Below are 25,681 nucleotides of genomic sequence, written 5' to 3'. Positions count from 1 at the left end.
GCTGCATTTCCAGTACATCCTTCCTGAGGACTGGTGCCCAGAACTGGACAGCATACTCTAGGTGCGGCCGGACCAGAGTTTTGTAGAGCGGGAGAATTATCGTTTTATCTCTGGAATTAATCCCCTTTTAATGCCAATATTCTGTTTGCTTTGTTAGCAGCAGCTTGACATTGCATGCCTCTTGCTGAGCCTATCATCTACTAGGACCCCCAGGTTAGATTTATAGGCACATCACTTTTGTTAACAATTTTGTTTTTTAGGTTTTTGCTGCAGGTTCAGCAGATCATTAAGGGGATAGCGCAGCACATGATTTATTTATTTATCTGGATTTTAGATGCTGTTATTGCTAGCAGCTGTTATAGCTGCAAGCAGTAATCACTGTATTCTCCAACCAGCTCTCCCACCCCTGGTTGCAGGAAAGAAAATGGCTCCATCTATGGCCGGCTTTAGAAAACGTAAAACGTCTCCAGTTCCATATAAAGTATAGCCTAGTAAGAATAGTTATATCTTGTCTTAATTCAAACAGATCTGTGGTGTTCGGAGACGAGTCGTTGGGATCTTCTCTTACTCTTCCCCTGAAGATTACCTCTGGATCACACAGGGCCTGGAATCCCCGATGTTTAGAGGTTCTGTAGAGAAAACCATACCCTCAGTCATATCAAATAATATTAATAGCAGGTCGAAATACAGAGAAGCTGTTGAGAAGTGTGATTTTGCCATCTTATATCACACGAAGAATCGAGGACGGATTAACCTCACCAATGTGACAGACTCCCTTTATGATGAAGAGATCAAACACATGTCCTTGTGTAAAGGTAAAATGTAGAGCTACCCTCCTGGTTTTTGGTATGTAGATAAAAACCCAAACTAAGGTGATTGTAACCAGTGGCGGCCGGTGGTCATTTTTTTATGGGGGGGGGGGGGCAGTTGGCCTCCTCGGCAGTTAATTGGAACTCTTTTCTCTTTCTCTTTTTGGCCAATTGGAAAACAGGTCTCATGCCTGCTTCTGATTGGCTGGATTGAGGATCAGTGTTACAACAGTCAATATTAATTCACTGTTGTTACACTTGGGTGAGCTCATGATGCAATGCTCTGCGCCACGAGCCAACCCTATTTTGAAGCCTATTAGAGCCTATGGCTCTTAACAGGTGCTTCAGAAAAACACCCCCGCCGCTGTAATTGAGGCGCCCAGTGTCCTGAAAGGGGGGGTGGCCGCAGGGGCCATGGATAGTGCACCCTATTATTCATATAGGGGGTGCATGGATAGAGGGGTGGCTCCTGGGTGCCCCTAATGGATGGGCCGCGGCTGATTGTAACGCTAAGGGGTCTATTTATAAAAAAAAAGTCTTGTGGCAATATTTTAGCATTTGCACAAAAGTCATGAATAGTTGCTGTATTGTTTGTGATATTTGTGAAATATCAGTTTCTATTTGTTGCTTTTAGTAGGGTGAATGTAACATTCCCTAATTCCAATTTGATTGTAAGAGAAAATAGCCTTAAGAAGATTTGACCAGTAGAGATAAAGAAAATTCAACCAATAGAGAAAATAGCTTAACAGTATAGGCAAGTATAGTAATTCAACCAGAAGAATAAATAATTTGAGGAAGACATTTGCTGTACTCATCAATGACAGTCAGGCCTGGGACAAGAGGTGGGCAGGGGGGGCGACTTCCTTGGGCACTGTGGCATCATGTGAGATGGGGGACACCATAAGTAGATTGGGGGATGGTATTTGTGCTGGGGGGGATTTGGGGGGGCAGGAGGGGGTAAGATTGTTCAAGGAGGGGAAATTTGGGGAGGTGTGCTAGGAGTGGTGATTTGAGGGGATTTGAGTTGCGAGGGGGGATGGGGAGATGATTTGTGCTAGTAGGGGGGATTTGGGGAGTTTGTGCTAGAAGGTGATATGGTAGAGGGGGAAAGGGATGTGTGCTAGGAGGGGAATTTTTTTAGGTGTGTTTACCCACGTGTGTTTAGCCATGATCGAGTAATCGTGGGTGCCCGATGGTCATCGCGCCCGCCTGGAACTTGCATCAGCTCCTGGAATACGCTGCCGGCGCACGCATGCGCCTCCTACAGTGTCTTAAAGGGCCGACGTACAGCTACGACGGCTCACCCAGGGGAGCCATCCTGCCACAGTATAACTGCAGCGGCTGGTTGGGAACCGGTTAACACATGTCCCGTAGTGCATCCTGTCGTGATGGTGACATGCTGTATGAATGTTTCCATTAAATGTTTCAAAAAGGTCCTTCAAATGATATGCACTTGTATACCAGGCACTCCTCTATACACATCTAAGAAAAAAGCTGAAGTCCATCTTTTGTTATACTTTACATAATTTGCTTGGGCCATACCCGTAAAGGATGTAATTTGGGCCAGCTTAGCCCAAACAAATGTAAGGACTCCATCAAAAGATGGAGTTCAACTTTAACTGTCTAGTAAGCTCCACCTTTGTCACTGTCAGAGAGGTAGCAGCCTAGCAACAGAACAGGGTCTACACATACTATATCTCAACCACGGATCTGCTTATTTGAAGGGAAAAATCACTTTACAGTAGATCCACCAGAAACAAGCTTAACTTGGTCCAGCACTATCACACACATCAGCCAAAAACAGATCATTTAGAGGAAGTTATAAAGCACTGCTGCTGTAGGATAATATAGAAAACTCAGAAAAAAGTGGTTCACTGAATGCTTTCACTTGCTACTTGAAATTGCTCTTTAAGTTCCTAAATACCAGAACTTTGCACACCACGTTTACCTGAATGGTGGCTGCCAGAGGATTGCCACAGCAACGGTATTGACACTGGGAAAACCGTTAAACTTACTTTTTTAATGAAAATTATGCCCCATAAGTCACACACCAAGAAACCCCATGCATCAAAGAGATGTCAACAGCCTGAGTCTATCTCCGTCTTGGCTACACCACCAACACGTTCCGTCCCACACCTGAGTCTTAGTCATGAGGCTGCTGACAACTCTTTGATGCAATGGGTTGCTTGATGTGCGGCTTACAGGACATCATTTTCATTCTGTGACTCTGACAGTAGTCTAGATGGGCTTTTAACCCACCCTGCACCCTGGTTGGCATCCACTAGACATACAGGTAGCTGCACATACCAGAGCAGGTACCCAAAGTTAACCTACTTTTTGAATAGTATTTTATTTCATTTCACTGTCTTTTTCAACCCAACTAAAGCGTTGTTTTTTCTACTGTAACTCTGCAGGTAGGATGAATGTCATTGTTGTGGTTGATGACCTGGAGAAGAGTGGCTATGAAGAGAAGTGTTGTATTCTGGACACCCAGCCAGATATTTCCAAATATGCCCGAGATTTGATACTTGTCAGTAACGAAGACAAAAGGCATCAACAAGGAATTAACAATAAACTCCAACTGATCGGAGATCTTATGTCTGATGGTAAATGACCTACTGTGCTGATTAGGAGGTGGAAATATCAATGGTGATTGGTTGTACTCAGCATTCTTATACTTACACAGAAGAGATCGACTTCTGTACAACCAACTTGCCCAAAGATGCATTGAAATTTGGCCGCTTCCTGCTGAATCGTCCGAATTTCAATCCATCTACAGCTGGCTTTAGGCCTTACTGTGTGAAAATGCACAAGACTAGCAATGTCTGAAAGCGGCTCTAGTGGGGGAAGCAGTAGGACAAGACGGCGAGGAGCCACAGTATGAAAATAATGTGTTTAAAGTGAACCTTTAAGTAACTCTACAAGTCTGCATATAGAAATTCCTTCCATGTCACAATATACAGTATTATTTTTCCAGAAAAGCTCCACCTTTTCTCTTCAAAAAGCCTTCCCTAAGTATCTGTTGGTGACTTTCTCTAAACAGTCATGATGTCATCAGTCTGCTGCGAGCAGACAGAACCTTATCCTCTGTCTCCTTTCCCCCAGTAATCAGACTGCAACATTGTAAATATATAGCAAGTCAAAAGGTGAGAGGCTGTGGCAGGATCTAATCCACAGCAGACATTTGTAGACACAGCCAAGAACTGTGTGTCTGATCTTTGAGGCTGCATTTGAGTCCAGAAAGTAAATTGTGACCCTCGATGATGCCTGAACAAAAATGGTGCTGTCTCCCCAGAGAAATAAAAGATGAAGTCATTTTCAGGGGAAGTCCTGTGATCTCTAAACGAGTTGTATGTACAGAGATTCAGCATGCCCAGAACTGTCCCCAAAATGTGTAACATCTTCAATTTCTCACCTCAAGTCCTCAAACTTCCATATCTCATGTCTCATGATGCTTGTATTGAGCACACACAGGATGGAACCATTCCCTCTATGATGGTCTGGAGGCAGGTGCAGTTAGACACTTTGCCACTAGTTGACTCTTTACCAGAATAGTGTCTGGTTACAGTAAGTAAGATCATCAGGTGCTAGGCCCTTTTAGCTAAAGATCTCCTTCAGTGATGCCATGGGTGAGCCAGTGCCCAGTTACAGGCCAGGTTGGGAGGAGCCCTGGGGCATGAGAGCCAAACTCCCCACACCAGTACAGATGTAGCCAGCACACATAGGTCCTGAACAGGGCAGGAGACTGGGTGAAGTGGACCCATACTCAGGAGAATCCTGCTGTAGTCTTTTTGCCCCTTATGGAGTTAGGGGCTAGGGAATATTGCACAAGGCTTTTAGGCCAGGCTGGAGATGCTTGTGCAAGGTTGCTTCCCTGGAGGGTTCCCAGGAGAGATGTCCCCAGCAAGGAGGTGACTGCAGAAAGCACAGTCTTGTGAGTACTAACAACCCTGGACAAAGGAGAGACTGTAAGGGAGAAGGCTTCTGAGGTACTGCACGTGCTTTCACTTGTGCCCACTGTGGACCATCCACTAAATGTGATTGACTGTGTAATGTCAAGTGACTGCAATGTTTGTGATGTGACTGTAATATAATTTCCTGACTTCCACCAGTGAAGTGCAGAAAAACTACTTTTTATGAGGATATTCCTTCCTTTGGGTTACAATAGTCTATGGCAAGGAGATGCAATTAGCGGACCTCCAGCTGTTGCAGAACTACAAGTCCCATGATGCATAGCAAGACTGACAGCCACAAGCATGACACCTAGAGGCAGAGGCATGATGGGACTTGTAGTTTTGCAACAGCTGGGATCTGCTAATTGCATATCCCTGGTCTATGACCAGGAATGTCATGTCGAGGCCTACGGCAAGGAGCAGGGCACAAGATGGAGGAGGGTTCAGTCTTAGCAGGAGGGACAGTGCTCTTATGCCGCGTACACACGATCAGAATTTCGGCCCGCAAAAGACCGATGAGAGCTTTTGGTCGGAAAATGTGACAGTGTGTATGCTCCATCAGACTTTTGCTGGCCGAATTCCAGCCAGCAAAAGATTGAGAGCATGTTCTCAATTTTTTGGTTGGGAAAAGTTCCTAATCGGAAATGCGATCGTCTGTGGCAATTCCGACGCACAAAATACCTACGCATGCTCGGAAACAATTGGACGCATGCTCGGAAGCATTGAACTTCATTTTCTCAGCTCATCGTAGTGTTGTACGTCACCGCGTTCTTGGTGGTCGTAATTTCAGCGAACGTTTGCGTGACCGTGTGTATGCAAGACAAACTTGAGCGGAATCCCGTCGGAAAAGCCGTCATATCTTTTTCCGACGAGAAATCCGCTCGTGTGTATGTGGCATAACAGGGCTGGAGCAGGGGTAGGGACTAGGCACCAAATTCAACCAACCACGAAGCCCCTCTTACAGATCTTTTCAGTTTCTCTGTGCATTTTGAGCATGGTGGTTCCTCTGCAGTAGGGATGGCCCTGAGTTCTGCTGACCACAATGACCACAGAACTGTTTAAATTTCAATCCCAGCCTAAATTTCTTGCTGTTTTACATTTTATTTTTATTTTTTTCAGAATCCATGAACCCAATCCAATATTTTGTTTATCTGGTAAGTAAGCCATGAAAAATACATTAGTATTAGTCAAAGATGAAAATAAAAGAACAGTTGCTTAATCACTTCCAGCCCAAGTCTATTCTGGCACTCCTCTCCTACATGTAAAAATCATCATTTTTTTGCTAGAAAATTACTCAGAACCTTAACACTTTTTTTGTCACATGGTATTTGCGCATTTTTTGGGTGGGAAAAAACAGTTTCATGAATTAAAAAAACAAAACAGTAAAGTTAGCCCAAATTTTTTTTTGTATAATGCAAAAGATGATGTTATGCTGAGTAAATAGATACCTAACATGTTACGCTTTAAAATTACACACACTCGTGGAATGGCGCCAAACTTCGGCATGTAAACATTTTTACAGTTTACCAGTTTAGAGTTACAGAGGAGGTCTTGGGCTAGAATTATTGCTCTTGCTCTAACGTTCGTGGCAATAGCTCACATGTGTGGTTTGAACAGTGTTTACATATACAGGCGTGCGAGCACGCGGGAACACAACTAGAACAAAAACGTTTGGGTAGAGTTTAGTCATGCATCTAACTCTCCCTTTCCTCTAAAGCCCGATCTGCTTCCAAATTGTGCTCCAGAGGCTACTGACTGGTGGTGAGGAAGCGCTGTGATGCTTCCTTACCATCTGTTTTAACCCCATTTTTGTTGACAATCACACCGCAACTGCGTGCATTGCACGCCATTGTGGGGCATTTGCTGTGCTTCCCCATTAACTTTATTGTGTAGTGTATGGCAGGCTTTCTGCCTGTCAAACTCTACATGTCGGGCAGGGCCGGTACTACCACTAGGCGAACTAGGCAGCCGACTAGAGCACCATGATGCCTAGGGTGCAGCAGTGGCCAGTTGTTGCTGGGTCCAAACCTCCACCCCCCCCCAGAGCGTTCAGCCCAAATACTCATTCCTGCTACCACAGCGTGCTTTTCAGCAACAGCACAGACTGTGCAGCAATCGGAGCGGTCCCTGAATGTATAGCGGCTGACAGCATTCACAGCCGCTGCCCATTTTTCTCAGTGCCAAGGTTTGGTTGCTAGGACCGACCCATGTCCTAGAAACCAATCACATGCTTGTCCCTCCTCCAGGCCCTGCCATCCAGAGGAGGAGGACGAAAATCCTCCTCCAAACTTATCTGGTCCCAGTGCCCAGCCTACCAGCTTCCACCTGTCCTGAAGCAGACTACTGCAATCAGAAGAACCAGATCCTGATGTAAGCTGGGGTGTTCACAATACTCCCTCCTCCCCTTCCACTACCCTAACTATTCTCTTAAACCTCTACACTCTCCTTACCCAACTCTGTTCTTCACTTCTAACGTTGGGGACCCTGCTGAAAGGAAAGTGGCTCTAGAGACCCAGATATAAGATCGCTTTAGGGACCCAAATGTAAGGGGGCTTTATGGACTCTCATGTAAGGGGGGCTCTGCGGACCCTGCTGTAAGGGAAGTGACTTTTTGGATCCACTTGGAGCTAACATTAGCAAGGAGGTGAAAAAGCATCCCTATACAGGCTGTATTGCAGCATTTTTGGGCAGGGGGCAGGTGCAAGTAGCTGGTAAGGAGCAAAATAGTCTAGCACCAGCCCTGATGTCGGGTCAAATTAACTGCGTTCACCAAATATCCCCAAGTCACTAGCTTCAATTACTTTAGCAACTGACTTTTATTATAAGGGGGCTTACCTGTCCAGGAATCCAGTGATGTCCTCACCCAAACAGAGAAGAAATGAATGGCTGCACACCAAAAGCCGTAAAGTCCCTTTTATTGTTCAATCATAAAAACATGAAATAACACCACAGGATGGTAGCAGAACAATGGCAGGTAAAAATTTCTTCTCTGCTATTGTGTTCAGCCGGTGAGCCGAGGCATGCACTCACAGGACGAGTCCCTTCCCCAGCTTACCTGCTCACCTGTCTTTCATTACTAACCTAATCCACCTAACAGAGTGGATGTTTAACATTTAGTATTTAGCAGGTCATTGATTGATGTTCCTTGAAGCTTTATATAAATTCTTTTTTTTCTCAGCTGCAAAAAAATAGAGCTATAGTGGTTTCCTGCTGTGGTTTCCTTGACATGAATTCTCATGACCTCTCTCTTCCTCTTTTTAGAGCTCTATGGTACACTGGGTCTGCAACACTGTGAGTTTCCCTGAAAATATGTATTGTTTTTGTCATAAATATATCATCCAGATACATGATATTGTGGGACACCTGGCACGTTGCATAAGGAAACCACCGTTACTAGATACCCCCCATACTATGTGTATTTACAAACTGCATATAACAGGAACATCTGTATAGTGTTAACACACCATATTAGGATAGCTTATTCTTTTCATGAATAGATCCAAAATATCTTTAATTATTATTATACTTCCAAATATATAAGTGATGATAATGTTAAGACGTGTATAGACTTTTGTTTGAAACAAAAGCTTTTCTCCAATTATTATGAATAGGAATGCAAAAGCAGCTTAGAAGGAGGTCAAATGTTTGTCACAAAGAGGTCAACTGCAGGTCAAAATAGGTCAACTGGAGGTAAAATACAGGGCAAAGGGAGGTCAACTATTCTACGGGTTAAAGGGGGTCAGCTCAAGTCAACTGCAGGTCAGAAGAATGTCAAATAGTAGTCAACTACAGGAGGACAAACAGGTCAGAGGAACGTCAGAGCAAAGTCAACTACAGGTCAAAGGGAGGCTGAGTTGACTTCAAGTCAGTGAGAGGTTGAATGCAGGTCACCTACACTTAAAAACAAATTTAGATGGAACTCAGAAGCAACTTGTCACTGAATGAAGACAGGGGTATCTAACTTAACTAACAAGAGAACGATATGATGAGGGCAATCCCTTATCTATCTCCAGCCCATGTGTCCCTGAAAGTAAGACAGGTGGTGCTGTTGTACAGGAGGAACATGGGTGCCTGAGGATGTTGCTTGCCAAATTCCGGACCTGTGATGCCAACCGGGAGGAAAAAACAGGATATGAAGACAGGGGTATCTAACTTAACTAACAAGAGACCAATATGATGAGGGCAGTCTCTTATTTATCTCCAGGCCATGTGTCCCTGAAAGTGAGACAGCTGGTGCTGTTGTAAAGGAGGAACATGAGTGCCTGAGGATGTTGCTTGCCAAATTTCAGACCGGTAGGATATGAAGGCAGGAGTATCAAGCAAGCAGTCGTTGCAACCCACAATAAATGCTTAAGGGTCCCTGCTTAGGCTTTTCGAGGTCCAATGAGTTAGATACCGCTGACCAATGATTGCGCAGGCTGAGGAGTGGTCTGTCTAGACCCAAGCATGATACAGAAATAGGAAGAGATAGCCTGGCCACTGCACACCTTGTCCGGCCTAAATGGTAAAAGCAGCCTCAGCTCAGTTCATGCAGGCCAGGTCTCTTCCTATTTCTGAATTATCCTATTTCTGAATTGAGCTGAGGGCATTCAGGCAGTAGAAACTATCTTGGAAGTAGGTACATGAAGGGTGATGTGGGATTGAGTCAGAAGCAGTAGCTAAGTTGCAGAGCAGGCCAATGTCAGTAGGTTGTGCAGTACCAAATCATGGACAGGATCATAGCCAGAAGCCGAGGTCATAAAATTGATAAGTAGAGCTACAGAACTGAATCCATAGAATGGTCAGGAGAAAGCCAGGTTGATAATGAAGAGAGCTCAGGAAACTTGATGAAGACAAGTCAGCACTGTCAAAATGCCCCTTAAATAGGTTGTTTGGTGTCACTCTGGGCATGCACACATTACTGGGCCCAGATCCACACCCAGTCATGACTCTACATGCAGAGCTCAGAGACAAGACACAAGACAGCTAGCAACAGGTAATCTCTGATACACATTAAGCTGATTTCTAACATCAGCTGTATGCACCTGATAGCACTCTCCATTTGCCTATTTACTCTAGCTGTTAGTTAGATGTCTGATTGACATGGCAGAGAATGGCTGAAGAAACGTTGGTGTGTGGGTCTTGTGACTCTTGAACACTGCTTTGGGTAGACCAATGCACCTTCTGTATCCAAACAATCGCAATGACGAAAGAAGCCTGTATCCAGACAGGAAAACTGACTTGAAGTAGGCTGAAATGGGGTAGATACACCATATGTCTGGACATGGTAGCAGACCTTTTATCTGTGCAGGTGTTTTGAGCATCAACATACATGTGCTGCAAATCTAAATATATTTACTGACAACAGAAAGCGTCATTGAAAGGTTTGTCCTGTTAATAAACACTCTTCCTTTTACACTGTAGGTCATGTGCTGTCCTCCTCGGGGGAGTTCCAGGGGAGGATACCGGGGGAGTTCCGGGGGAGGATTGGATGCAGTAAGTTTTTATCTTTAATGGTTTTATTGTGCAATAATAAGGTACAAACAGTTTTATGAGAAGCACAATGCTTGATACAAAGGTTAACATGTGTAAGCATATATGATATTACCTTAACAGGATTGGTTCATTAACAATAGTTCTCTTACAAATAGGTGTGCTTTAACATAAACGCACAAGTTTTTATTCAAATGAAAGGGGGGAAGGTAAGAAGTGAGGGGAGAGAAGGGATGTTGTATGGGGGTAGGAGGGGTAAAGGGGGATGGAGAAGGTAGAGGGAGTACATGCATGGAATAGCTATTTATTCATTTTATTATGTAGGTTTTGTACCAGTTGGACCACGGATTCCACATTTTCCCTATTTTGGTGTAAGAGATGTTGTCTTGTTTGGTGAATGGGTATGGGTACATTGTACCCATACCCATTCACCAAACAAGTGTAAAAAATAAAATAAAAAAAATACAGAGACAGTTTTTGACAAATCCTTTATTAAAAAAATAAAAAATAAAAAACATTGTCCCCCGATGTAGATCCATCATCAATCACAATGCCTGCCGCACACAAAGAATAAAAAAAATTGTTCTCTTCCGACACAGAGGCTCTATGCCTAATACAGGCTCCTCTGTTTGACATTTCTTTTATATGAACTGGGCGGGGCACCTGTCTATGCCATCTGGTGGCACCGCCCCATTCTGACATCACAAACCCAGCATGCAAAGGTGCCACCAGATGATGTAGACAGGTGGCCTGCCTTTCCCTAAAAAAGAAATGTCAAATGGAGGAGCCTGCATTAGGTAGAGAGCCTCCGTGTCAGCAAAAGTGATTTAAAAAAAAAAAAATTTCAGGTGTGGCAGGTGGCTTGATTGATGACTGATCTACATTTTTTTTTATTAATAAAGGATTTGTCAAAAACTGTTTTTTTCTGGGGGGTGGGATCTGGGACTCCTTTGTTAAAGGGGGCTTCCAGATTCTGGACCTGAACAACCGCAGCCCAGGGTTGTTGGGAAGAAATCCTTGTCCCCATCAACATGGGGACAAGGTGCTTTGGATGGGGGGGGCAGAGCCCCCCCATCCCAAAGCACCCACACCCTCATGTTGAGGACATGTGGCCTGGTATGGTTCAGAAGGGGGGCACTTACTCGTCCCCTCCCTTTTCTGACCTGCCAGCCTGCATGCTCAGATAAGCGTCTGATATGGACCTTGCAGGGAACCCATGCCATTTTTTTATATTTTTCTATTGCCCGCATTTTTTTCTTTACAGACGTTTTTCAGCCGCTCCGTATTCTAATCGTTCTGAAAAGTTGGAATTTGTTAGAAAACGAATAAACAAAACAAATTTTGCCAGATTATAATGAAATTCATTACTATTTTATTTGGGGATTTGGATACATCCAAATTTCCGAATAACAACAAATTTGTCTGAATCTGTATTCGGGCCGAAACAAATTGTACATGTCTAGTATATGCACAGTGGCCAATGTATTAGGAACACCCTTCTGGCACCTGTACTTTACCTGTAACTATACCCAAGCTTGCTGTGATACTTAAGCAACACTCAGATGGTAGTGAGGCTTGGTGTGCACCAAGAAACCATTCCCTGTGTGTTTATATTGAATTTTGTCTAACATCTGTATGTCTATATAAAATCTACATTTCATTTCATATCTAGAAGCCATGCTGAAACATGATTTTTTTGTCATTTTAGCCATTGCTTGTGTAAAATGCATACATCTCCAATCCCATCATCAGCTGCTGTCAAAGACAAAGCAATCTGTGGCAATCATCAACAATTCTGTCCAGCCCTTCCTGCTATTAACTTAGATGATGGTTGTGGAAAAGAGAGAGACAGAAATCAACGTCCATCCAGCCGTAATGGGTTACTGTAACCGCAACAACTGCTAGCGCCCAATGCAGTTACTCCAACCCCCATCTGGACCATTCCACGGATCTATTCATGACTTTGCTTAAAATATAGGGATAATGTGTAAATTTGCTTACATCAGATGGCTCTATCTCTACTGAGGATGAAAAATCAAAAAATGCAGCCAATGGTAAATCAGAAGCTGCCACTGGGTGTTGATGACACCATGATTTGTTGGGGTAAAATGAGACACCAGAGGGAACTTGCATTTGCTCTTATCAGATGGCTACAAGTTCCCCCTTGTGATTCTCTGATTGCTGAACTGTGTGTCCATGTTTAATGCATGATTTTTTTTTCTTTTCTCATTCTACCTTCTAATATTCAAGATTTCTATATCATTGAAGAGACATTCACAACAACATTACTTACATATAGAAGCTTAAAGTGTTACTAAACCCAGTAATTTGAAAATAGTTCACCCCCCCCCCCCCCCCACAGTGCCCACAACTTATAAATCTTCTTTTTACATTAAAATATTGCCACTGTAAACCTTTTAGGATGATCTGCATACCACAGTCACATGGTAAACTGCACAGTTTCTCCAGTGCTATGAGTTCAGGTAGGATGAGATTTCCACTGCAGCCTGTAAGCCTGTATACACGCCCACATGTGTGATGCCAATATCATGCGACCTGGCTATCTCTGAGAACAAGTATATGTTCTCTCCAGCATAAAAGACAGAACAGCATGTATAGGTTGGCTATTGCCTGTGTGTTAGCTGGCCTTCCCAAGATAGACATTACAGGAGGGGGAGGATCTGTGCATACAGGATCAAACAGCCTTTTTACACAATGCAGAGGATTAGCCACCTTAAGTTCCTTAGTGAGTAGAACAAGCATGCTATTCTGCATATACAGACTGATTTTACTGTTGTGGGTTTAGTAACACTTTAAACATTCACAACCTGGATACTCAGTCTCAGGGGCCATTGAGCTTCTACCTACTATGTAAATATGTAAAGAAGAGGCTAGTAGTAAACTTGTAATCATTAACTTTGCAGAGCTCAGCAAATGTCCTCATAAATCTGTTTATGTACAGTGCATTTGTAATGGAAATTTGTAAGTTCTGTATATAATTGTATTCTATTTTGTATGTATTGCACACTGCCCTCACTGTGCACAGGCCACTAATAATGTTTTCAGTACATGTTTACATTCTTTTGAGTCCTGATTAGAATTAGCCTGCCTATGTAACGCCCCTTGTTACCATAAAGGTACAATTGTAATATTAATGTGATATCTACGTAATCATGTGTATAAAAACCTTCAATTGAGTCATAATAAAGCAGGACAGTTATTTGGAACAATACTGAGCGTATCTTTTGTGTCTGTTCCCTACTGCAGTAGTTATTATTCATTTGGAACCACTAATCAATATGAGGATAGGAGTTGGCTATCATCAAAATGTCCAACTCACGTGGCGAGCTTTGCCTAGGAGGGGCTTTACAGGTGACCCCGAGAATCTGAAACGAGGAGCTTGAGATGATCTGGGAATTTCTGATAAAAGGTAAGCCTTTTGCTTACATTTGAGTTATCAGACTTTCTTGATCTATAAGGCATTTTCGGGACAAAGGGTACCTATTTTACTCCCCTCAATCGAACTGTATTGATTGGTGGTTATATGTTATGTTGTCACTGTTTACTGTCCATCGGAGTGTTATAGATAAGAAAGGGAAGAATAGTGCTGTTCACAGGTATATGTAGTACATCTGCTAGATAAAGTAGTTTAGAGGCAAGAGGGTATAGGCACATGTAGAGGCATTATATTATGTAAGGAAATGAAGGGTAAGCAGGGGCGGACTGACCAGTCAGTCCATTCGGACATGGACCGAGGGCCCGCCAGCGCCACCTGCTGGACCCTTTAGGGCTGGTGATCACATGGGCCCCAGCGCTGCCTCAGAGGGTAAGGGGGAGGAGGGCAGGCACCGCCGGATTACATAGAGCGGGGATCTCCCGTTTACCTCTGTCATCCAATGTCTCACCTCCTGTATACCGGGACGCAGTGGGAGTTACCTGCTCTGTGTGATCCGGCGGCTATCCCCCATACACTGATTAGGCTGCATGGAGGGAGCACTCTGGTGAAGCTGCATGGAGAGGGCATTCTGGTGAGGCTGCATGGAGGGTGCATTCTAGGTGAGGCTGCATGGAGGGGGCACTCTGGTGAGGCTGCATGGAGGGGGCACTCTAGGTGAGGCTGCATGGAGGGGGCACGCTAGGTGAGGCTGCATGGAGGGGGCACTCTTGGTGAGGCTGCATGGAGGGGGCATTCTGGTGTGGCTGCAAGGAGGGGGCATTCTGGTGTGGCTGCAAAGAGGGGGAACTCTGGTGAGGCTGCATGGAGGGGGCATTCTGGTGAGGGGGCACTCTGGTGAGGCTGCAAGGAGGGGGCACTCTGGTGAGGCTGCATGGAGGGGGCAATCTGGCGAGGCTGCATGGAGAGGGCACTCTGGTGTGGCTGCAAGGAGGGGGCACTCTGGTGATGGGCATTGATCAGGCTGCATTCATGGGCACTGGTGAACCTCCCTCACCTCGGCAAACAGTGCCCAAAATGGCAGAAGAGGAGAGGATAAACCAGCCAGGCTGCCAGCCAGCCACCCACCCACAGCCAGGCCAGGCTGCCAGCCAACCACCCACGGTAACCCACCCAAAGCAGGGCAAGGGTGCGTGCCACCCAACCACCTACGGTGACCCACCCACAGCAGGGCCAGGGTGCCAGCCAGCTAGCCACCCATGGTGACCAACCCACACCAGGGAGCCAGCCACCCACAGGAGCCAGCCACAAAGGATGCGGGAACCAGCCAACCACAAAGGACGTGGGAACCAGCTGGCCACAGAGGATGCAGGAACCAGCCACAACTACAGTACCCATAGTTAAGGTAAGAGGTGCTCTACACAGTGCCAATTTTATTTCTACTTTGTGGGAGGTTGGGGCAGGGGTGAGAGTCATGGCACAAGGATGGGGTTCTGTGAGGATCAGAGTGAATAAGGGTGTTCACTGTACACTCTGTTAGAAAGAGGCCCCCCTCCAGGTCCCTTTATACTCCTTTGTAGTCTCTAATAGGTCCTGGAGGGGGGTCTCTCTCTCTCTAACAGAGACTCTCTAATGGACACTGTTAGAGAGACACCCCCCTCCAGGTCCCATAAAAAAAAGGCAGAAGTTGTACTTTGTGCAAAATGTAGGGGCGAGGTCAGGGATGGGCCATGGGTGGGGTTGGGGTGGGTCATGGGCAGGGCCTGACAGGGGGATCTTGCTTTATTTGGTCCGGGGGCCCTGAGTGTTGTCAGCCCGCCCCTGAGTGTGGCCACAACACTGTAAGCCCTCACAGGGCCCTGCTGTGAAATATTAGATCAAGAATTGTAATTACATGCCCCTGTTGAACAGGGGCAGAAAAATTGTGCCTTTGGTGGTGGTGGTACTAGTGCCACAACACTGTAGGTCCTTAGTCGCTCTTTGTGGGCGCAGAAACAGGCCCTGCTGTGAAATATTAGATCAAGAATTGTAATTACATGCCCCTGTTGAACAGGGGCTGAAAAATTGGGCCTTAGGCACTGGTGCTGCTGCCACAACACTGCAACCCCTCACAGATACTCTAGTTGGAACGCAGAAATGAGCCCTGCTGCAAAGTATTGCATCAAAAATTGTAAAACAGACGCTGGCGATGGTTGCTGGAACTGATCATATCTTGGGGCTGCGGACCAAAAAATTGTCTGAACGCATCGGTCAGACGGCCACCTTCTCCACCGCTCCTTCTGTGACTGACCGAAGCCTCAGCAACACGTTGTCCAGAAACAGGAGTTTGTAACCTCCCAGTCTCTGGGAACGCATTGCACAGACCTTTCTGCAAGGCCTCCCGAAGATGTTTCATCCTCTACTCCCTTTGCGATGGCAAGATAAGGTCCGCAACCTTACCCTTGTAACGTGGATCAAGGAGGGTTGCCAGCCAGTATTGGTCCTTCTCCTTGATACCACGAATACGAGGATCCTTACGCAGGCTTTGCTGGATCAGGGAGGCCATGCAGTGTAGGTTTGCTGAGGCATTCGGTCCAGAGTCCTCTGGGTCACTAAGGACGATATGGTCCGCAGCCACCTCCTCCCAGCCACGTACAAGTCCATGTGTTTCTTGGGACTGATCCCTTAAAGACTGCTGCTGATGCTGAGTGCCAGGCTCCACCTCCATACTGACACAATCCTCCTCCTCCTCCTCTTCCTGTGTGATCGGCAGGCACGCAGGAACACTGTCTGGATAAAGGGGGCCTTGAGAGCTAAGGAAGTCCTCCTCTTCCTGCATCTGTTCTGCCTCAAGTGCCCTGTCCATTATTTCATGCAGCGTGTGCTCCAACAGGTTGACAAGGGGGATAGTGTCACTGATGCACGCACTGTCACTGCTCACCATCCTCGTGGCCTCCTCAAATGGTGACAGAACAGTGCATGCATCCCTAATCATGGCCCACTGGCGTGGGGAAAAAAAAAACAAGCTCCCCTGACCCTGTTCTGGTGCCATAGTCGCACAGGTACTCATTGATGGCCCTCTGCTGCGTGTGCAGCCGCTGCAGCATGGCCAACGTTGAGTTCAACCTGGAGGGCATGTCACAGATTAGGCGGTTCTTGGGCAGGTTAAACTCCTTTTGGAGGTCTGCCAGCCGAACACTGGCATTATCTGACCGGCGGAAATGCACACAGACTTTCCTGGCCTGCCTCATCCTGTAAGCCCAGGTACCTGCCCAAGAACCGCTGCACCACCAAGTTAAGGACGTGAGCCAAACAGGGCACATGGGTCATTTGTCCCTGTCAGAGGGCAGAGAGGAGGTTGGTGCCATTGTCGCAAACCACCATTCCTGCCTTAAATTGGCATGGCGTCAACCACTTCTGAACCTGCCCCTGCAGAGCTGACAGAACCTCTGCTGTAGTGTGGCTCCTGTCCCCCAAGCACACCAGCTCGCATGACATCTTTTGGCCTGCATACTTGCGTAGCCCCTTGAACGGCTACGGAGCACCGCTGGTTCCGAGGACAAAGCAAAGGAAGAGGCCATGGAGGAAAAAGAAGAGGAGGGGGTGGAGGAGAGAGGGGTGTCATAATCATTAGTAGTGGCATTTTGGAGGCGTGGCGGCGGAACAACCTCCAACACTACTGCACCTTGTCCTGCATCCTTCCCAGCTGCCAGCAGAGTCACCCAATGCATGGTGAAACTTAGGTAATGTCCCTGTCCATGCCTGCTGGACCATGAGTCAGCGGTAATATGCACCTTACCGCTGACCGCCCTGTCCAGCGAGGCCAAGACATTGCCTTCCACATGCCGGTAGAGAGTCGGAATCGCCTTCCGTGAGAAAAAGTGGCGTTTGGGTACCTGCCACTTAGGAACCGCACATTCCACAAACTCATGGAAGAGGACAGAGTCTACTAACTGAAAATGCAGCAGTTGAAGTGCTAGCAATTTTGCCAAGCTAGCATTCAACCGCTGGGCATGTGGATGGCTGGGAGCGAACTTCTTTCGGCGGTGCAGCAGCTGGGGCAGGGAAATTTGCCTGGACAATCTGACATCGGTGTACCGAAAGCAGATTGCCCACAAGTACTTGGCTGTTCCACACCTAATTTTACACCTTCATTCCTCTAAGTGCAGGTCTCAGAGAGGACTGAAGGTATAGTGGGGTTGTAGATCTCAGCTGATGAGGAGCAAGGAAAGGTCCTCTTTGTTCTTTGGTGTGGGTCTTTTAAATATGCTTGCCAACGAACTGCATGGAAGTCAACATATGTCTGGTCAAGCATGTGGTGCCCAAGTGGGAGATGTTTTGGCCACACGAGATACGCTTGAGACATATGTTGCAAATAGCAGCAGTGCGATCTGATGCACTCATCTCAAAAAAGGCCCACACCAAAGAACTTTTTGAATAATGCACAGAGACTGCAGCACCCTGCACATGCGGAGCTTTGGGGTGTGATGCAGTAAGTGTGCTGCCCTTAGGCTGGCCCCTGGAGGGCATCCTGCCTCGTTGGTGTTGTGCTGCCTCCTCCTCCTCTCTCCTATCAGGCACACAGGTTGAGTCAGTGACCTCATCATCCCCTCTCTCCTCATTACTGGAGCAAACCTGGCAGTATGCTGCAGCAGGGGGAGCATGACTGCCAGATTGCTGCCCTTCTTGGGCACCCCCTCTGTCCGTGCTCATGTTACTGCTTTCATCTAGCTCAGTATCATCATCAGAGCGTTCCAAACGCTGGGCATCCTCCTGGAGCATGTACCCAACACTGTGGTCAAACAGTTTGAGGGACTCCTCAGGAGGACATGGTGGGGCTAGGGAAGGATGACATTGAGCCGAGGGAAGAGGCTGCTGCTTTACCAGACAAAGTACCCTGAGCATGGGTGAGAGAGGATGAGGAGGATGAGGACGGCTTGATCATTCACTCGACCAAGTCTTCCGCATGTTGCGGCTCAATACGGCCAGCTGCCGAAAAAAAGGCCAAGCGTGTCCCACGGCCATGTGCTGACGAGGATGCACCGACTCCATGACCAGCACTGTTGCCTCTAGACACAGAGCCTGCTTGCCCTCTTTTATTGGCTTGTGACTGTCTGCCTCTCCTTGTTGGCCTTCCACACATACTAATGGCCTGTAGCTGCACTAAGCTGGGATATATATATATATATATATATATATATATATATATATATATATATATATATATAAATGTACTGATACTGCAGCTAGCACAATCAACTGCCTGCCTGTAGTATGAGAACACCACCAACCTTCTATAGGTAGCTTTAGGTGAACACTGCAGAGCTCGCCAAAAAATAACTTGTAGCTTATTTAGCTGCCTGCGGTAGTGATAGGATCAGGAAAACACCACCAACCTTCTACAGGTAGCTTTAGGTGAACACTGTGCAGAGCTCGCACTACACTAACTTGTAGCTTATTTAGCTGCCTGCGGTAGTGATAGGATCAGGAAAACACCACCAACCTTCGACAGGTAGCTTTAGGTGAACACTGTGCAGAGCTCGCCAAAAAATAACTTGTAGCTTATTTAGCTGCCTGTGGTAGTGATAGGATCAGGAAAACACCACCAACCTTCTACAGGTAGCTTTAGCTGAACACTGTGCAGAGCTCGCAAAAAAATAACTTGTAGGTTTAGCTGAACACTGTGCAGAGGTCGCACTACACTAACTTGTAGTTTTTGCTGAACACTGTGAGGAGGACACACTACACAAACTTGTAGCTTTAGCTGAACACTGTGAGGAGGACGCACTACACTAACTTGTAGCTTTAGTTGAACACTGTGCAGAGGTCTCACTACACTAACTTGTAGTTTTAGCTGAACACTGTGAGCAGGACGCACTACACTAACTTGTAGTTTTAGCTGAACACTGTGCAGAGGTCTCACTACACTAACTTGTAGTTTTAGCTGAACACTGTGAGCAGGATGCACTACACTAACTTGTAGCTTTAGCTGAACACTGTGCAGAGGTCTCACTACACTAACTTGTAGTTTTAGCTGAACACTGTGCAGATGTCGCACTACACTAACTTGTAGTTTTAGCTGAACACTGTGAGGAGGACGCACTACGCCAACTTGTAGCTTTAGCTGAACACTGTGCAGAGGTCCCACTAAACTAACTTGTAGCTTTAGCTGAACACTGTGCAGAGGTCGCACTACACTAACTTGTAGTTTTAGCTGAACACTGTGAGGAGGACGCACTACACTAACTTGTAGCTTTAGCTGAACACTGTGCAGAGGTCGCACTACACTAACTTGTAGTTTTAGCTGAACACTGTGAGGAGGATGCACTACCCTAACTTGTAGCTTTAGCTGAACACTGTGCAGAGGTCACACTAAACTAACTTGTAGCTTTAGCTGAACACTGTGAGGAGGACGCACTACCCTAACTTGTAGCTTTAGCTGAACACCGTGCAGAGGTCACACTAAACTAACTTGTAGCTTTAACTGAACACTGTGAGGAGGACGCACTACACTAACTGTAAATAGTCTAGCTGCCTGACTGTGGTACTAATAGGATCAAAAGAACACCAGTAATTTTCTTCAGGTAGCTGTAAATACTGTAACAAGACAAGCCTGCCTGTCAGTAGGAAGATAACAGGAACGGATCTAGCTAAACTGAATATAGTGTATATATATATATATATATATATATATATATATATATATATATATATGCAACACCTGGGATGCATATATATACACAATACACTGTAAGTGCAGCTAACTCACTGACTGTCCTGCCTAATCTAGCTAACTCAAATGAAATGACACTGTCTCTCTCTCTATCTCTCAGCACACCGGAAAACTTATATAGTGTTGGGCGTGTTCTAAACCCCCTGAGCCATAATTGGCCAAAGCCACCCTGGCTTTGGCCAATTACAGCTCTCTCTACCGACGGCGCTGTGATTGGCCAAGCATGCAGGTCATAGTGCATGCTTGGCCAATCATCAGCCAGCAATGCACTGCGATGCCGCAGTGAATTATGGGCCGTGACACGCCACACGAATTTGGTGCGAACGGCCCATAACGTTTGCAATTCGGCGAACGATCGAACAGCCTATGTTCGAGTCGAACATGGGTTCGACTCGAACGTGAAGCTCATCCCTATTTAGCAGCATTCCCGACCTCCAAAGGCCTAATGGTGACCTCCAGAGTTAGGGAGAGCTGACATCCTTCTTCACATTATGGGTTACTATGCATGGTGGGTGTAATGCAAGTTGAAAACATGGGTGCCAGTCACTTTTTGGATGCAAACAAAAGAGATTTATTGTCTCTTACCAAGAACTGAGGGAGAGAGGGTTTAGGGCCAGGACACCCTTAGGCAGGTACAATAACAATTGGCAGACTCCGAGACAAAAATAGTCAGACAGCTATACAGGTAGGGGGCCTTTAAGCTGGATGCAACAACTGTATTTGTAGAACTGCTGTCTCCTATGGCAACTGAACTTTGAACAGTCAATAAAGATCCATACATGTAACTCACAGTAACTCGATCTTTTCTTACATTTCACAGTATCTTACTGTAGATCTTCACTCACTGAGCTCCCGTTCTCTCACTAGACTTCAAGATTCCAGTTGTCACTGGATCCCCTGAGCTCTTCCACAGCTAACCCGCTGTATACTCCTCAAGCGTCACTCTTCTAACCCACTGCGTCCCTGGCTTAGCACTCTGCTGCAGCTTTCCCACTTGTTCACCATCCCCAGCTAGTGAATAAGGCTTCTCTGGTACTTCTTCAGACTTCAATAACTGGCCTCTGATAACCGGAGTGGTTGTCCCTTAATGGCAACTGTGTCTCCTTTATCTCTGACCTTGATCTTCACTTGCCTCTGGTAACAGGAGTGGTCATCCCATGTGGCAACTGCTCCTCCCTCACCACTGGCAACGATTCGGTTCCCCATCAGGTGGAACCTTTGCAACATGGTTGGGCTTCTGGCCAAAAGCCCCTACCCCGTGCTGCTTCTCTCAAACCTGGATAGGCCGCAGACAGCCTAGCAGCCAGTTCCTCCTGGGATAGGCCTCAGGCTTCTGGCCTAGCAACCTGGAGCCTTGTGACACACGTCCAACCAGACAGCAGTCTCCCAAATAAATAGGCTCTCCCAGCAGCCCAAGAGACTAAAGAAACCCCTGTCAATTGGCTGAGACAACCCATTCATTCCTAGTCTGAATTCACTATGCCCTTGTCATTCTAATGCCATAGACAACAATGCCACCCAGTGACAGAAAAGAGAAGTGCATCAAATCAAGAGTTAGGGAAAAGCCAGTGAATCCCCTTATCAATCAGATAGGCTAGATACCACCTAGCAAGCTAAATTTGTTAGCAACCCTTCCTACTACCAAGGTGCTACACATATTTTAATTTTAGGTAACTGTGCTCCTCCAGCATTGTGGTAAAAGTATGGGCAAGACCTTTTTTCTGTTCCAGCATGACTGTGCCCCTGTGTGTAAAGTCAGCTCCGTAAAGAAATGGTTTGACCTATTTGGTGTAGAGGAACTCAGTTGCCCTGCACAGAGCACTGACCTCAACCTTGCTAAACACTTTCTCCATACTACTCTCAGTGGTAGAGAAGATTTATTTATAATTAAGATGGATGCAAACCCTGATTTGCTCCATGCCCAGTCAAGTCAATTTTACAATATTCAGTTATCAAGAAAAGCAAAAAAAAAGACATTTCTAAAGAAAATAAAGAAACACAAATATATTTTTGGATGGTCTTGTGTCATGAGGCCCCAGTGAGATCTCAGCAGTGTAATGGGACACAGGAGGGATATGGCTGGAGATCTCAGAGAGATGCTGAATGCTTTTATATATGGTGAGATAGTGCAGGGTGGGGAGAACCTGTGTGTCCTCTCTACCCAACACTCCGATCTCCTCTATAGAACTGGCTGAAGGAACCCGACCAACACAAGATCTGACATCTATAGGATACATTTTATTCGTCTAGAACAGGAAGGTGTTGGCTGTTTTATACATGAAATATTCCTCTTCAAGGTGATCAATCATTCCTGACAAATATACAATGTTGTAATGCTGAATATTCCTTCTATTTATCCCCTGTATGTCTGTGCAGAGACCCCATAAATTATTAAGAATTGATTCTGAATATACAGGTGAGTGTTTACAATGTGTCTTATCACACTTCCCTGGTATATTCTGTTCTACTCTCACATCAGTTTGGGATGGTGAAAGAGAATTCCAAAAATCTTATGACCCCAGTCTGTGTATTTCTCAGAAAAGGGGCCCTGTAATGATGAGATGTTCTGGAGTTCAATTTTTACTATACAAGTCACAAAAGCAATCACACCCAACTTTACACTGACCCCCCCCCCCCTCCGATAATTGCTGATATTCCTTCTTATCATTGTACAGATGAGAATATTCTGCATTCATTTCTTAAGGAGTTCACAGAATTTACAAACTCCAATTCACAGACTTTTATAATAATTTATGGGGGAATTTATATCACACAATGATTCTCGTCTCTGTATTGTTCATTGCTGTGTCTTTACCAGTACGTTGTCTCTATTACCTGAACTATGTTCAGCGATTATCAATTTATTTACCAATAAATAAGTCAATGAATAAATGAATGAATACATTTTTTATTTTTGTTGTCAGCCTCTTTAATATCAGTAATCAGAGACTGATATGACTGTGGAGGGACATTAGAGTGCAAGCTCCTCTGGTACAGAGACTGGCCAGCTTAGTGTTCTGCAAAATATGTCATATATATATATATATATATATATATATATATATATATATATATATATATATATATATATATATATATATATATATATATATATATATATATATATATATATATGTATATATATATATATATATATATATATAGTGGGGACAGAAAGTATTCAGACCCCCTTACATTTTTCACTCTTTGTTATATTGCAGCCATTTGCTAAAATCATTTAAGTTCATTTTTTTCCTCATTAATGTACACACAGCACCCCATATTGACAGAAAAACACAGAATTGTTGACATTTTTGCAGATTTATTAAAAAAGAAAAACTGAAATATCACATGGTCCTAAGTATTCAGACCCTTTGCTCAGTATTTAGTAGAAGCATCCTTTTGATCTAATACAGCCATGAGTCTTTTTGGGAAAGATACAACAAGTTTTCACACCTGGATTTGGGGATCCTCTGCCATTCCTCCTTGCAGATCCTCTCCAGTTATGTCAGGTTGGATGGTAAACGTTGGTGGACAGCCATTTTTAGGTCTCTCCAGAGATGCTCAATTGGTTTTAGGTCAAGGCTCTGGCTGGGCCATTCAAGAACAGTCGCAGAGTTGTTGTGAAGCCACTCCTTCATTATTTTAGCTGTGTGCTTAGGGTCATTGTCGCGTTGGAAGGTAAACCTTCGGCCCAGTCTGAGGTCCTGAGCACTCTGGAGAAGGTTTTAGTCCAGGATATCCCTGTACTTGGTGGCATTCATCTTTCCCAGTCGTCCTGTCCCTGCAGCTGAAAAACACCCCCCACAGCATGATGCTGCCACCACCATGCTTCACTGTTGGGACTGTATTGGATAGGTGATGAGCAGTGCCTGGTTTTCTCCATACATACCGCCTAGAATTAAGGCCAAAAAGTTCTATCTTGGTCTCATCAGACCAGAGAATCTTATTTCTCACCATCATGGAGTCCTTCAGGTGTTTTTTAGCAAACTCCATGCGGGCTTTCATGTGTCTTGCACTGAGGAGAGGCTTCCGTCAGGCCACTCTGCCATAAAGCCCTGACTTGTGGAGGGCTGCAGTAATGGTTGACTTTCTACAACTTTCTCCCATCTCCCGACTGCATCTCTGGAGCTCAGCCACACTGATCTTTGGGTTCTTTTTTACCTCTCTCACCAAGGCTCTTTTCCCCCGATAGTTCAGTTTGGCCGGACGGCCAGCTCTAGGAAGGGTTCTGGTCGTCCCAAACATCTTCTATTTAAGGATTATGGAGGCCACTGTGCTCTTAGGAACCTTAAGTGCAGCAGAAATTTTTTGTAACCTCGGCCAGATTTGTGACTTGCCACAATTCTGTTTTTGAGCTCTTCAGGCAGTTCCTTTGACCTCATGATTCTCATTTGCTCTGACATGCACTGTGAGCTGTAAGGTCTTATATAGACAGGTGTGTGGCTTTCCTAATCAAGTCCAATCACTATAATCAAACACAGCTGGACTCAAATGAAGGTATAGAACCATCTCAAGTGACAGCTTGTCTCCCAACGGCTCCCACAGATCTGATCTCCTGAGTGGCTCCCACTGAGTGCAGGATGGGGACAAGGGAGATGCAGGTGTCTGGGGTGCAGTGTAGATGCCGAAAGCCCCACTGGATGATCTCCTTGTAAGTGAGAGATGCAGCACCAACTGCAGTATGCACGGAGGTAGTAGAGCTGGCTGAGTGCTTCAGCTTAATACAGTAACAAATGTAAGACACAAGGAAGATGGTGGAGTTTTTAAGGAGGGGGGAGAAGATCGGGGTAGTGGAGGGAGGGTTTGCATGCGTAGGTCAGAGTTGAACTGTATATACTGCCTGCTGTCATACCCTCCACACTCCACTCCTGTACATACTGCCAACTGTCTTTCTCTCCACACTCCTCTGCTGTACATACTGCCCCCATCATACCCTCCACACTCCTTTCCTGTACATACTACCTACTGGCATACACTCCACACCCCTCTGCTGTGCATACTGCCCACTGTCATATCCTCCACACTCATCTCCTGTACATAATGCCCACTGTCATACCCTGCACATTCCTCTCCCTCACCTGCACATACTTCCCACTTTTATATCATCCATACTCCTCCCCTATGCCTCTTACCCACAAAAACAGTTATTTAAAATTATATTGAATATTCTCAATGTTACCAGCTCTAGAATGGGCACACTTTTGTTAGTTCAACTAAAGGAAATCTTCTCAGTCCTTATATTTGTTCTGCCCATTATTAGTAGTCATTTAATTTTGTGATTACTACTGTGATGTATAGCAGAACATAGGGGATGTCAGCTACTCTAAATATACCACTG

At 45.5% G+C, this 25,681-nt stretch overlaps 1 protein-coding gene across 3 annotated transcripts in view; it reads left to right on the top strand.

Annotated features, from left to right (window-relative positions):
- Nucleotides 1-25,681, top strand: part of LOC141148219 (uncharacterized) — a 270,454-nt gene that overhangs the window by 190,832 nt on the left and 53,941 nt on the right. For 2 of the 3 annotated variants that reach the window (XM_073635461.1, XM_073635458.1), the window contains 4 exons: nucleotides 527-815; nucleotides 3,224-3,415; nucleotides 5,882-5,916; nucleotides 8,024-8,053. In XM_073635461.1, the coding sequence (XP_073491562.1) occupies nucleotides 527-815; nucleotides 3,224-3,415; nucleotides 5,882-5,916; nucleotides 8,024-8,053 (546 nt within the window). Of the gene's footprint in view, nucleotides 1-526; nucleotides 816-3,223; nucleotides 3,416-5,881; nucleotides 5,917-8,023; nucleotides 8,054-10,165; nucleotides 10,238-11,942; nucleotides 13,467-25,681 lie in introns of those variants that run through there. The other variant, XM_073635459.1, reaches the window with a different exon arrangement.

This window comes from Aquarana catesbeiana, linkage group LG06 (genome assembly GCF_042186555.1).
Source record: "Aquarana catesbeiana isolate 2022-GZ linkage group LG06, ASM4218655v1, whole genome shotgun sequence".
NCBI lineage: Eukaryota > Metazoa > Chordata > Amphibia > Anura > Ranidae > Aquarana > Aquarana catesbeiana.
Note: the sequence above shows the minus strand (reverse complement) of the source record. Positions and strands in the feature narration are given on the sequence as shown.